This window comes from Oxyura jamaicensis, chromosome 6, assembly GCF_011077185.1.
Source record: "Oxyura jamaicensis isolate SHBP4307 breed ruddy duck chromosome 6, BPBGC_Ojam_1.0, whole genome shotgun sequence".
Classification (NCBI taxonomy): Eukaryota; Metazoa; Chordata; class Aves; order Anseriformes; family Anatidae; genus Oxyura; species Oxyura jamaicensis.
This window is the reverse complement of record NC_048898.1, coordinates 23,639,631-23,652,638: the sequence shown is the minus strand read 5'-3', so window position 1 is coordinate 23,652,638 and position 13,008 is coordinate 23,639,631. Positions and strand designations below refer to the sequence as shown.

The 13,008-nt window shown below is 45.8% G+C and overlaps 2 protein-coding genes across 4 annotated transcripts in view; one reads left to right on the top strand and one right to left on the bottom strand.

Moving 5' to 3' along the window:
- Window positions 1-5,479, top strand: part of COL17A1 (collagen type XVII alpha 1 chain) — a 37,338-nt gene extending 31,859 nt beyond the window's left edge. Inside the window, exons 49-57 of the mRNA XM_035329419.1 lie at window positions 563-691; window positions 1,179-1,268; window positions 1,883-1,987; window positions 2,236-2,388; window positions 3,185-3,604; window positions 3,794-3,934; window positions 4,517-4,579; window positions 4,799-4,870; window positions 5,081-5,479. Of these exons, the coding sequence (XP_035185310.1) occupies window positions 563-691; window positions 1,179-1,268; window positions 1,883-1,987; window positions 2,236-2,388; window positions 3,185-3,604; window positions 3,794-3,934; window positions 4,517-4,579; window positions 4,799-4,870; window positions 5,081-5,130 (1,223 nt within the window). The 3' untranslated portion in view covers window positions 5,131-5,479. The remainder of the gene's footprint in view (window positions 1-562; window positions 692-1,178; window positions 1,269-1,882; window positions 1,988-2,235; window positions 2,389-3,184; window positions 3,605-3,793; window positions 3,935-4,516; window positions 4,580-4,798; window positions 4,871-5,080) is intronic.
- Window positions 5,480-6,278: 799 nt separating this feature from the next.
- SLK (STE20 like kinase) overlaps window positions 6,279-13,008 on the bottom strand; it is a 47,512-nt gene continuing 40,782 nt past the window's right edge. For all 3 annotated transcript variants that reach the window (XM_035329420.1, XM_035329421.1, XM_035329422.1), the window contains 2 exons: window positions 11,654-11,767; window positions 6,279-11,214 (listed from right to left, as the gene is read on the bottom strand). In XM_035329420.1, the coding sequence (XP_035185311.1) occupies window positions 11,068-11,214; window positions 11,654-11,767 (261 nt within the window). In that variant the 3' untranslated portion in view covers window positions 6,279-11,067. The remainder of the gene's footprint in view (window positions 11,215-11,653; window positions 11,768-13,008) is intronic.

Genomic DNA, 13,008 nt, shown 5'->3' with positions numbered 1-13,008 from the left:
TCCAACTGGAGTTACCAGCAGCTGTTTTGGAGGGCTAAGGCCTGCCATAGGTGCTGCTGAGTGACCTGCAGTGTCTCCTTCCAGGTCCTTTGGAGATAGATTTATGTCTTGTACTAGAGAGTTTGCATGCTTTCCAGAAGCTATACTTTCTCATCTGGTTTGCATGCCAGTGGGGAGTCAATCCAATTCCACATTTCAGACAGACAAATAGCTGCTGAAATGCCACAAAGCTCAGCTTGGTCTTTACCAGCTGAGTCACCCTTGCTTCCCTTTACCCAAGATGTTGTTCAGGGTGTCCTGAAGACACAGAGCACAAGGAGGTCCCTTTGGCAATCCAAATTGTCATTCTTCTGGGACCACTGGTTCTAGGAGGGTTCCTGTCCTGTCACAAATATTTCTGACTCCATACAGAGGGCAGATCACACTCAGGAAAGGAGCTTTGCATCCATAGGTTTGGATGGTCTCTCTAGTGGAGAGGTCTCAGTTCACATGCTGAGAACCCCTCACACCTGGCTTCTTTAAAGCAGCTGGACAGTCTTAAAGAAGTGTCTTTCATTTCCAGGAGAAGAGATTCGTCAGTATCTGATTGGACCCCAGGGCCCACCGGGGCCTCCCGGACCAGGAGGAGATGGAATGTCTCTGTCACTGGATTACGATGAGTTGACCCGACGGTTTATCAGCTATTTGTCAAGTAATGGTCTTTTTAATGTGTATTTCCCTCTCTTCTCTTGGGAGCTGACCAAAAATCTCATGAAATTGGTGAAAACTTCCAGTGTTGACTGAGTGAATCCCTAAGTACAGAGACGTCCTCACAGAGATTGAGAGAGACTTGGGATAGAACAAAGATACCTTGTGACTAAGGCATTATCCACAGACACTAGGAATGAGTTCTTGCTTTGCTAAGAACTGAGCTGAGGGTCATCACCTCACCTTGGCCATCTTAGGAGTCCCATCAATGCCTTCAGTTGCTTTTATCTTCCTTTTCTGTTTGGTCTGTGGCCAGGATGTATTTCACTGGGGAGGAGTTGATCTACGCCCACTTTGTATCAAGGCAGCCCAGGCGATGAACTTGCAGCAGCCCTTCTGCACTGCCTGCGAGCGAGCCCGGCAGCCTATCTGCTCCCAGTGCACAGCCCCTTTTGGTAACGTTTTATTGTTGGATCTGTTTGATTTTGCAGGTTCTGGGATGAGCATTGGGCTTCCTGGCCCACCTGGGCCTCCAGGGACACCTGGCATATCTTACAGTGACTTAACAGCATACCTGCAAAGTAAGCCAACTTTGTGACTCCCATGCCACAGGTTCCTCCACACTCCCAGCAGCTTTTTACAGGCTCAGTCACACTAACAAAGTTCAGTACGTGAAGGCACTGCCACAGGGGTCCCTACCACCACCCCCTATCTGCAAATGACTCATTTGTAAGTGCGGAACTTTTCCTTCTGGCTGTCACCACAAATAGCCCTCTACAAGACTGCAGTGATCCTCTTTGCCTCAGTTAAAGCCCTGCAGGCCTCCTGGGCAATGCCAGGACCTGCACAGACCGCGAGTGGCTGCAGACAGATCTCTGTGCTCCTGTGAAGAGTGGCAGCAGCAAAGTGCTGTTCTTGGGAATGGGTGTGGAGGAGCAATTTGTCCTCCCAAACTCTGCAGCATAAAAGATCTTCTTAGGACACTTTAAAAAAGTCTATCTAAAAATATGGACATCCACACTCTTTGGGGTCTCCACTCGGGGAAGTGGGCTGCACCAGGAAGGCTGCTCTAGATGGTGCTGGGGAGAAAAAAGTACCCCAGGCTTGGTTTTAGTTGGCATTACCATGTCGTCAGGGAAAGTTCATCAGAACTGCAGTGGGTTGGGTAACATCTTATCTTCCTTGTGTCTTGCAGACTCCGAATTCAGTGGTCTTGTTGGTCCCCCTGGGCCTCCAGGACCTCCAGGGATCCCTGGATCACCTGGCGCCTCTCTGGAGGACATCTCTGCTTACCTACAAAGTAAAGCCCCTGGGTTTCTCACAGCTGGCAGGGAGATTCTGGGTGGAGGTGCTGAGGGGAACTGAGCCTGAGATTTAGCTTACTGGGACCTGTGGCTGCCCACTGGGAACCAGGTCACTTGAAAAAAATCTCATCACTTTCAACTGGAAGGGGTTGGAATTGGGGGTTGGAACCTTTAAACTTACAAGATTCCTAGATGTGCAATTTTCTTGTCCTCTCACTGTACGTTGTTCTTCTTCTCTCTCAAGATGTGGGATACTCTTCCATCTCCGGAGTGCAGGGCCCGCCTGGCCCGCCGGGCCCTCCAGGGCCACCAGGCTTCTCAGGAACCGGGCTCCTGTCCTACGCTGACATCACCCACAGCGACGAGTTCAGGAGCGAGCTGATCCAGTACCTGAAGAGTAAGGGCACAGCGTCCATCCCGCATACAGCCGGGCTCTGCCTGTGTAGGCTGCTGGCTCTGTAGCAGCCTTCTTGAGGAGGTGCAGGAGCAATACCACCTTATCCCTGCAGGCTCATCCCAGCACTCCCTTACAGGCTGTAGGGAGGCTTTGCTTCACCCCGTAGGCCTGTCTCTTCTCAGTCCAACTGCAAGGCCAAAGTCCTTGTTGTGAGCCTAAAGGAACAGGCACTGGGTGGTTCCAAATGGCCTGCATTGAGCAGTGAGCAAGGTCACCTGCAGACTCTTGCCATTGGAAAAGTGTTTTCTTTGACAGAGAAAATGATGATGTGAGATTTGGAGTGCAACTGAGCCAGCTGTGAGGCATCACTGGTCTGAGCTGTTATGCTGGCAAGTCACCCAGGGCAGCCTTTGAACAACAAGGGGGTGCCCTCACATCTGGGAGACTGGGCACAGAAGGCTCTTTTGGCAGTGGTGCTGTCCTTGGCCTGAGAGGAGCGCACCCATCTGCAAAATCATTGGGCAGGTTTCCGAATGGAGCACCCAAAAACTGTGGGAGAGATGGGGAGGAGGAGGAGGAGGGTGTCACGCCTCCATGTTCCCATCTGCAGAGATCAGGATTAATACATGTGCCGGCTGCCTGAGGCAGGGCAGTACAGGAGGGACACAGCAGTGACTGGCAGGACAGTGTCATACTCCAGTCTTCATTCAGATGGTAGCACAGGGCATCTGTGGAGCTGGGGGGGCAGGTATCCCTGTGTCCCTGAAGTCCCCTCAGTGCCTCTTGTATTTTGCAGGTGATGAAATTCGAAGCTACATCTCGGGGCCGCCCGGGCCCCCTGGGCCGCGGGGACCACCAGGACCCAAAGGAGATAGTGGTTTGGTGGCTGGGTCTCTGGCATCAGTGTATGGCGAGTCGCTGGCTTCTGAGCGGTCACACGGAGGATCCCTTGGTGCTGAGGGATCCCACGGAGGTTCAGTGGGCACAGGCAGCTCTTACGGCAGCTCCATGAGCAGCATGTCATCGTACAGTGCTTCCATGGGCAGCGAGGGCTCTTACGGTGCCTCCATGGGTAGTGATGGCTCTTTTGATGGCTTGCTGGCAGCTGAGGAGTCCCATAGGAGATCAGCAGGTTCAGGCAGATCTTACAGCAACTCCTTCTCTGGATCCCTGGATTACAACGAGCTGGCGCGCCACGTGTCAGAGAACCTGCAGAGTGAGTGGGATGCTTCCTTCTCCTCAGCCTCCCTGTCTCAGCCCCACTCCCAAGGCCCTGTACATGCGGCTACCCCATTCCCTCACCCCATTCCCTTCCCTCACCCTTCCTGCTGCCTGCAGCTATCCGTAACACCCTCCTGCCCCAGCATCCAGCCACAGCTCCTTTCAAACGTCTTTATCTTCTCAGGCCGAGGTATCCTCCAGGACCTGATGTCTTACACTGGACAGGGGCCACCAGGTCCCCCAGGTCCTCCTGGTCCCCCTGGAATCAGCAGGGTCTTTGCAGCCTATGGCAATGTCACTGAGGACCTTATGGACTTCTTCAGAGGTAAGTGACATTGACCTGCTGTTCCTGGCTCACGCATATGAGGTCTCTCCAGCCTCTTCAAGAGTTAACAATCCTTTCACCCTTGCATGCTGCAGAAATACAGTCAAGATGCAAGGCTGGAGGCAGGTGGTCTTTCCATCCCCTTCCTCCCTTGCGGGTCTCATCATCAGGAAGGACATCAGGCTTTCCCACTACTTGTAGGAAACTCATCCCAAACCCTAAAGACTATTGTGCTTGCAGCCCTGTAGTCCATTTTAAGCTGGTTGGACTGGCACATATAGGGCAAAACAAGAGAGCTGCTGCTCACTGCTGTCACATTGCGTGGACCAGCTCCAGCCCAGGTGACAGCCAGGACGCTTGGGAGGGTGGCAGAGCAGTGCTGGTGACATGAGGTCACAGCCTGCCCCTGGGACTTTGTTGGGACCAAAACCATTTATGAAAAACCTGCCCTGCTCTGTCTAATCCCATCTAACCTATAGCAACGGCCTTCCAGAGTGACACAGTGCTTCTCTAAGGGAACACAGAGTCCTTTAGAAGTGGTTTGTCCTGCTTGTTCATGCTCACCTTCATTTTCCTCTCCAGCACATGGAACTGTCCAGGGGCCACCTGGTGAGAAGGGAGAGCGGGGTTACCCCGGACCCAAAGGTGAGGTTGGCCACCCCTTCCCTCTCAAGCCCTCTAATGCCAGTACCGTCCTGCTGCCGGGGAAGCAGCACCATGTCCACCGGGATGGTTGGCAATGGGCTGCTCTCGGGGTCACAGCCCCCCTGCAGGCACCCTCCTGACTTGGTCTCCCTTCCCCTGCCTGTCCCTGTTTGCAGGCTGGTCCTGCTCAGGGCAAACTCGGTCTTCTCCTTCCTTCAGGTGACCCTGGACCGATGGGCCCGCCAGGACGCCACGGGCAAAGGGGACCCAAAGGAGAGAAAGGCGAGAAAGGTAGGACTGTCTGCTGCCCAGGAGAGTGGGCTTGGCATGTCAGGGGCTGGAGGATCCCCCAGACACCAGCACAGCTCTGGGAACTGCAGGAGAACTGACACAGCATGTGTTGGGTTTTTGTTGTTGTTTAAGTTTGTGGGTTTTTTTGTCTTTATTTTTTTTCCCCATGAATGCTTCAAATAACCCGCCTTTCAACTTCCCTGTCCCCAGGTGAACAAGTGTACGTTGGCAGAAGAAAAAGAAGAAGTGTTGGAGTTTAAGGACAGAGCCAACTCAGTTCTGCACTGGGCAGCATTCCTAGCAGCCCACAGAGAATCTGTGTGGATCTTCACTGCCTTACTGCTAACATGTCCTTGCCAGTAAGCTAACTACTTAGACTCGATAGTTCAGTGTTGCTGCTGAGGTTTGAATGGCTGTTACGTGTCCAGCATGGCCCTGATGTGGGTGTTTGCTCCTGTTGCGAATGTGTGCCTTAGTGCCCTGACTTCCCAGGTGTGTGTGTCTGGGGGGCTGACCAGGGCTCCCCAGTCCAGGCTTCTTGTGTTACTCCTGGCTATGTAAAAACCTTTTTTTTTTTTTTTTTTTTAAACCAACTATCCAAGTATTCAGAAGAAAAAGGAAATCCTTCCCCACTAAACAACTGTTTTTTTCAGAGCTCAGATTCAGACAAAAAGTGCTGTAGGAAGCTCTGGGACAGCTTTCTGAGTGCCCCAGGCTTTCTTCTTCATGGGTTTGCTGTGCTGGCCGCAAGCAGGAGGACCTGCTGAAGCAGCTGCGGGTGGTACCAAGCAGGGTCTGGGCTCAGGGACCTCTGGGAGGGACATGCAGCACCGCTCCTGGTCCCCCAAACACGGCCCCATCAGGCGCTGAGCCCGGAGGGAGAAATGCCCAGGCTGCCTGGGCGCTGCCTTCCCCACCCGGCTGCACACGGTGCTGGTGCCTGCCAGGCAGGGACAGAACCAAAGCACTTTTGTTAAGCAATTTGTTGACTTTAAAAATATTTTTGTATTCTATTTTTTAAACATTAGGGAAAAATAACTTTTTAATGTAAACACCCCAATTAAAGTGTATTTTACACCCCGCATGTGCCTATCAGTGTGACGTTGGGCAGGCAATACCAAAGTCAGTGATTGTGGCTGACACAGTGTGTGGTTGGAGTGGCTGAGGGCTGCTCTTTTGCTTCTCATCACCGGTACGTGACAGGAGCAGGCAGCAACTTCTTTCTTGTTAGGGCTGGTTTTCAGTCACGTTACTGGGGGGCCCTGCACATTGCCAGCACCAGCAGTGAGGCACTACACGTCATGGGATTTCAGTGCTGGAGAGGCAGCCCCAATTCGGAGTGAATTTGGAATTCCCTCACAGCTCCCTCATATTTCATGCAAGTATTCCAAGAACAAAACAGAAGCCATCTCAGCAAACTGTGATTTTTATTGTATTTACAGCAGAATTATTACAATATTCTACAGAAAGCGATGAAATGAAAAGTACTTTTAAAAACAAGACCAAAACAACACACCAAAAAAAAAAAAAAAAAAAAAAACAAAACCTGGTGTATGGCTGCTACTGCAAATTTATTTCCATGAGCTGTACATACAGAGATCCTTAGCCAACTATTTATCCATCTCCTGATTTTTGGTTGCTTCCTGTAAGGCAAAAATAACTTGGTTTGTTAACACAAAACATTCAACAAACTGCTGGGACGACGTGAGGCTGGAGCTGCCGTGGATTTCCAGGCTTTATGACAGAACAAACAGCACTCTGCTTGGCTTGCTCACAGAGAACAGGGGCAGGACAGCGCAACAGTTCGGTTGCACTGGACGGCTCTAGAATGTCTAGATCCTGCTCTTTCCCTTTCAGCCTGGGTGATTGATGATCAGTGAGAAAGGGGCTTTACCTAGCATGGAAACCGTGGAAGATATAAAATTAAAGCAACCTGGGGCTCAGTAACTCCCTTCTGCTTTCAGTACAGAGAAGTGCATGAGTCCTCACTCTGTTGCTGGTTTAAGCATGTTTTAGCTTAAGAGGGCTTCTGCTTCCCTCTGGACCTGCTGACTGCCCTTGGGCCAGGAGTGCAGTAGTTACAGAAACAAAGGACAAGGCCTGAGGCGAGAAAGAGAGGCTGAAAAACAACTAAAAGCTCTGCAAACATCCCCACCTTCCTAGTTAGAGAAATGCAATGAAGTTTTCTTCCTTTCCCTCCCTTTACCTGTTCTCATTTGTAAGACTAAGAAACGTGCCAGGGCAGCCTGGCCCTGGCTTGTCCGGGAGTGAGGAGGGTTAACTCTCTGACCTCATTTCGGATCTGCTATCAATTAGAAGTCAGGGACTGGGAAACACATGCAGACACATCAACACAAGGAAGGTTCTCTGAGATGCAGAAGTACAGATCTTGAAGTAAAATGACAGGACTGTAAATGCTAACATGCAAAGCAGGAAGTTATCCACGTGGTGGCCTTTATTGGGGCTCCTCCTTGCCCTGATGACTGCCTCCACTGTGGCACCACTGTCTTCATTTTGCTGCCATAAAAGACATTTTTACATTGTGGCCCGAGGAAAGCAACTACACTACTGTTTTGTTTGGCTCTATCAGACTCTGACTTTGTTAAGGTGCTAAGGTTCCTATGTATTCATTAAGAAAAGAAAAAATCCTGTTCCCTGTATTTATAACAAAGTTCTCTGGGATAGAATAATCGTATTTTAAATATCTGGCTTGCTGGCTCTTAAGCCATGTGATCGGTTGGATACTGAACAAAGTCCTGTGAAGAATCAGGACACCGCGGGTCAGAGCGTTGGTACCAACAGCTGCAGCGCTGCCCCCTCTCACTTTGAACTTCTAAAGTAAAACCTTTAACAATAAATTAGAGTAAATCTAGTCAACCATAGAAGTAACCTCCCTACCATAACTTTTCATGCCACGCTTGTTTCTTATGCATTCAGCAGAGCGCTTGAAAGAAAGAACTGTGGTGTCCTGTGGGAAACAGAGCAGCAGATGTGCTGGAGTATTCCCTCTGCACCCAAGTAACAGCAAAGTTTAAACTGATTTACGTTTAAAAGAGCTTAGTCATCCAAAGATCTCCCTTGTCCACCTGCATGGCTGCACTGGCAGAGAATTACAAGGCACTGGGAGCAGCTGAGCTCCCGTAACTCTCAGGGTGTGAGAAGAACTGCTGACTCCTCTATTTACAATGCTCCATCCCAAGAAAGCTAATTTAGCAAGTGCTGAAATCTGCTTTCAGAGCTGATTAAAAAATTGTGAGGTCTGAATCCATCAGAGGCCACGAGCTTGCATGGAGATTTTTTTCTTGTCCAAACCAACTGTAAATAGAGGAGCAGAGAACAATGCAGTGCACTGCAGTGCACGTGCTTTAGTGCCTTTGTTCATCTTCCTGCAGCCAGCAGCTATGATGTAAAATGAAGGCGAGCAAGAATCAGTATTTGCTCAGCTTCTGAGGGGCATGTAGAGAAAATGAGATCTGCCAGAAACTCAGCAAGCAAGCACGTTGTTTTGACTACAGAAAATACACCTAACTACCTGTGAGACAGAGCTTCCACCATTATTAAAAGGATTATGTGACACGTGATAGGAGAGAGATTGGATTTTATATCTCAGAAGATCTCTTCCAGGCCAATGCGAGATTAAATCTATTTGAATTGGATTTTCTGACAGTGCTCTAAGAGCATACACCTCCTCTTTCCTGTTCCACAATGCTGATAAAATGCTGGCTTTCAATCTAAACATGTAAGTACCTACATTAGTGCCTGTTAGCCCAGAAAAGTGGATTTTCACACCAGATACCAATTCTCAGCACAGTTACAAGACCGCAGCTGCTTAACAGTGCTCTACAGCTCCAGAGATGGCCAAGGACTTGCTAAGGCTTCGATTGCTACATTCAGTCCCTCCCTTCACCACACAACTCAGGCATTTGTACAATTTACAGTATGGTCAGACTGCAGGAGCTTCTGTGAAAAGGATCTTCAAAGTAAAGATTTACCAGATGTAGACAGAGGCAACCACTATGCCAATATATATTAGCAAGTTATCACTGAAACTGCCGAAAATGTAAGAAGATTAACATTGCTCTGAGAATTTAATGTGGATAAAGGCAGAGATAATCCAGAAGAGGAAATCTGCCTGCCATGTTTACTCTCCAAATAAATCACTGAGCCTGCTCCATACAAAATTGCAAACAAATTCTTAAATACAGAGATGAAGATTACTTAACGTTATTTTAGTAACAGTCAATTGATGATGGTGGAACTTAAAGGAAAGGCCTTCAGAGTCTTTTTTCACCCTACTGAATAAACAAAAGAACTTTGTGTTTAGCAACAGATAACATCCTAGAGATAATGATATGTGAATTTACAACGGTACGCAATACACATTTATATAATTAAATGCCAGAAATTAAGGCTAGCTATTAAAGTAATTACGCTACCAAAAAGTTACAAAATTTAAATTAAAACATGCATTTTCCAACTGTTTTTACTGTGCTGTATATTTTAAATGTCTTCATTGAGAAGGTATAGTTTCAACATCCAAGGATTTCAGCATCCAAGATTTCAACCACATCTGATTAAAGTCCTATGTTAATTTCTGAGTTCATTCACATGCATCAATACTGTTCCCATGAAATGAACATCGTGTAAATGTTCACCAGTCTCACATTTAATGCAAGCTACCAAAACAAAACCAACGGATGCAGTTGATGCCCAAAGAGACTAGAAATTTAGGCCTCAAATAACAGAAAACAAATACTATTTTACAAATTTAACGCCAGCATACCAAAGTACAGCTTATAATACTGTCTTGATATGACTCGAACCATCAAAAGGAGTGCAGTCAAAGTGACCTAATACACTTTTCCTTCCCCACCAGCTATGAGAAACATTTCAGATTTTTTCCACTGCAGATCAGTCAGGTAAATAACTTATTTTACATCTACAAACTTAAAAAATAAAAACCGTCTATGTTAGTACGTGGCAACACAAAAGCAAAAAACCAGCTTCATTAAGTATTCTGTCTATATATTTAACTTAAATCTTTCTATAAAATGACCAAAACAAACAAACAAAAAAATCAAGTTAACATTTCCAACCAAATCAGACTTCTGCCATGGTTATCCATAAATACAACCACCCACCTCCACTTCTCCGATGGAGTTTCAGTGAACAGGCTTTGGTAAGAACAGAAGGATGGCTCTACCCATTCCAGGTACAGTTAGAGCGACCACGCGCATCTCGCACAATGCTTTCTAAAAAATACATTCTACAGCTTTTCAATTTGTAGAACTAACCACCTGTAATAGCTAAGGAAAACAACAAACTGTGCATTTTAAAGTTAGCATTTCTTTCACCTTTACATATTTTAGTGCAAAATATTTTAGGGTGAGGATTTACAACAAAAATGGCAGTAGCAGCAAGAAATCTTCTGTTTTGTACAGTAACGACAATGCAAAGGAGTTTTATTTTGTTTTTGTTTCATACGTGACAAATACTACCCTGTTGCCAGGATTAGCATACCTAAGTGTTTCAGGCACTGTATTAATTAAACTAGCACCCCCTTTCATTATGGAACTAATGGACAAAATATGCAATGGAGATCAGCTCAGTTTAATCTATGCCAGAGGTTTCTTTTTTTTAAAGAAGTTGCAAAGTTTTTTACTGTTACCAACCATATTTAAACACAAGGGTTCATTTTTCATGATTATTGGCATGTTCTGAGCAATTAATTTCAGTCCTCGTTATGAAGACACTGCTCAACACTAACATTTTAAACCTCTTGTGGCAGTTTCAGTTGTGGAATTCTCTTGTATAGAAATGACACACTTAAAAACACAGTAGCAGAACTTATATTATACAGTTTAAATGTTCACATAAGAAACCATTTTTTGTGATGAGAAAGATTATAATTCATATTTTAGGTTTACTTAAAGTCAAAACCATAGATAACATACTTTTTGAGACTGAGATAAAAAAACATTCTTGAAACATCTGAAGGACGTCACATTACCATTATACACCGACTCCTTTTCTCTTCTCTTCCATTCAAAGTAGTAAAAAAAGAATGATCGTGACACTGATTGTCTCCACCGAAAACAAAAAGTGCCAGGTCTGATGATGTACTCCACAGATTAGATCAGGTTAGGCGATGAGGATGAAGAACTCCAAATATGAAAAACCTACAGCAGTTCCCAGAGTTATGACCCAGTGGAGTGAAGGCTGGGGATTGGATAGAATTTGGAAATCCGGCTTTGTGTTGAAGGGTTAAGGCATTCAGATTCTCCAGTCATTTTAAAGAAAACTTCCTGTTCTTGCAGTTTTCTGGCAAATTCTTCTTCCAGTGTCTAAAACCAAGATCACATTGTTATATGAATACAAGGCAAAGGAAGTACAAGAAGCCTGTTCCCCTGCTGACATGGTCTGATACAACATCAGAAAAAAAATAACAAACCAAACAACCAACTACCACCCCCCCTCTCAATTTGTTATTTAGAACTTTTTTTTTTTTCATATCCTATTGGCTTCTGAAATGGAGTCCTAAAATAGATTTACTCCAACTAAGAGGTTTTATACGCAAATACGCACACATGCCCTGCAAGAGGAACACAGAAACAGGCTGGTAACATGAGCCTTTTTTGTTGCATATATTTTAACTTATTGTAAGTGAACTGTAGCAGTTTTGTACAGTAGCTCAATTCTCCTCCTCTGCATTTGTTTTAATATGATCTGTATCTGCTAGGTTTAACACCTCATTATATTCCACTTCAAACCGCTCCAATTTACCTTTTTTCTTGGTCTCAATTTCTCTCTCCATTCCTTCAGTTCTTGGCTGTGCTCTTCATCCAGCTCTTTTAGCTTCTGAGTCTCATGCTCAACCAGTAGATGGCATTTTTCATTCTTAAAACAAGATAAAGATAATCCTTGTCAAACCAATTCAGATTAGACAACTTAATATTTGTATAGTGACATATGTTGTCCTAATTCTTCTTAATTAGCTTACTAGCCTGTGTAAACAGTGACGTACATAATTACAAGATAAAAGTTTGTTACAGGCCTGCATTATCAAAAGCTGATCTTGCCATCAGAACCAATTGAGATAAGAAATACTTGTAAATCTAAACATGCTGCTGAGAACCATTCAGAGAGCAGCTGACAGCGCTACTTCAAACTGTGGTCACTGCCTAGTAACGCCACCCAAGGTCACGCAGCATTTCTGCTTGGCTTTCTAGAGCCAGTTTGTATAATTTATTAAAATCAATTACATTAAAAAGGAGGTAGGGTGTTTTTTTGTTGTTGTTGTTTGTTTTTTTTTTTTTCTGGAAGAATACTTCCAAATTCTGGAAGAATACTTCCAATACTTCCACTCTTGGTGAGAGCTGAAGGAGTTGAGACTAACAAATGGGCCCTAGCGAGGACAGAAACATGCTTGCATAGAAGCAGCCTCAGAATCGCCCTGTAACAAGGATAATCAAACCACACATAAGTTTCACATTCCTCTAAGTTATAAATGTGTTTGTTTAGCTTCCAGGGGCCTTTTGAAGCATGGCAAGAATACAGTTTAGCATTTGGCTGCAACAAATCTTAATATTAAAGAGCAGTTGGCAACTGCAGTCTCTAAAGCCCTTCTTGTTTCTAAGACTCCAGTCCCAGCTGGCTCTGATGCAGAGTATGAAAGCACAGGAACAAAAATGACAAGCACTTGGCTAGTCCTCAGTGCAGCTAAGGGCCAGCTTCTCTTGATGTGGCTCACAGTAGCCCTAATCTGCTCGATTTTGCTTTAGCTGAAAGTCTCACGCAGACTCCCACGGTACTTGGGGATTTGCTGGGGTGAATTAGTAGTAGTGCAGCTAGGGACTGTTTTCACCAGATGCAAGAAAGCGATCAGTAGAAGTAGCTTCATTGGCCACTGGAAGATGGAACCTTTCTCTATACAAAGGTGATCAGCAGGTGATCATTTAATGCATTAAAACTGCCTGGTGTCCCTGAAGCAGAGAAAAAGCAGACGTCATGGAAAAGGATGCCTGGCCTTCAGTATGCAGAACCTACTTCTACAAAATGCATACAAAAAATGACAGCATTGGATTCCTTACTGCCAGAAGAGCATTCCTTCTAAATAGCTTCCAAAAGCTCCAAAATGG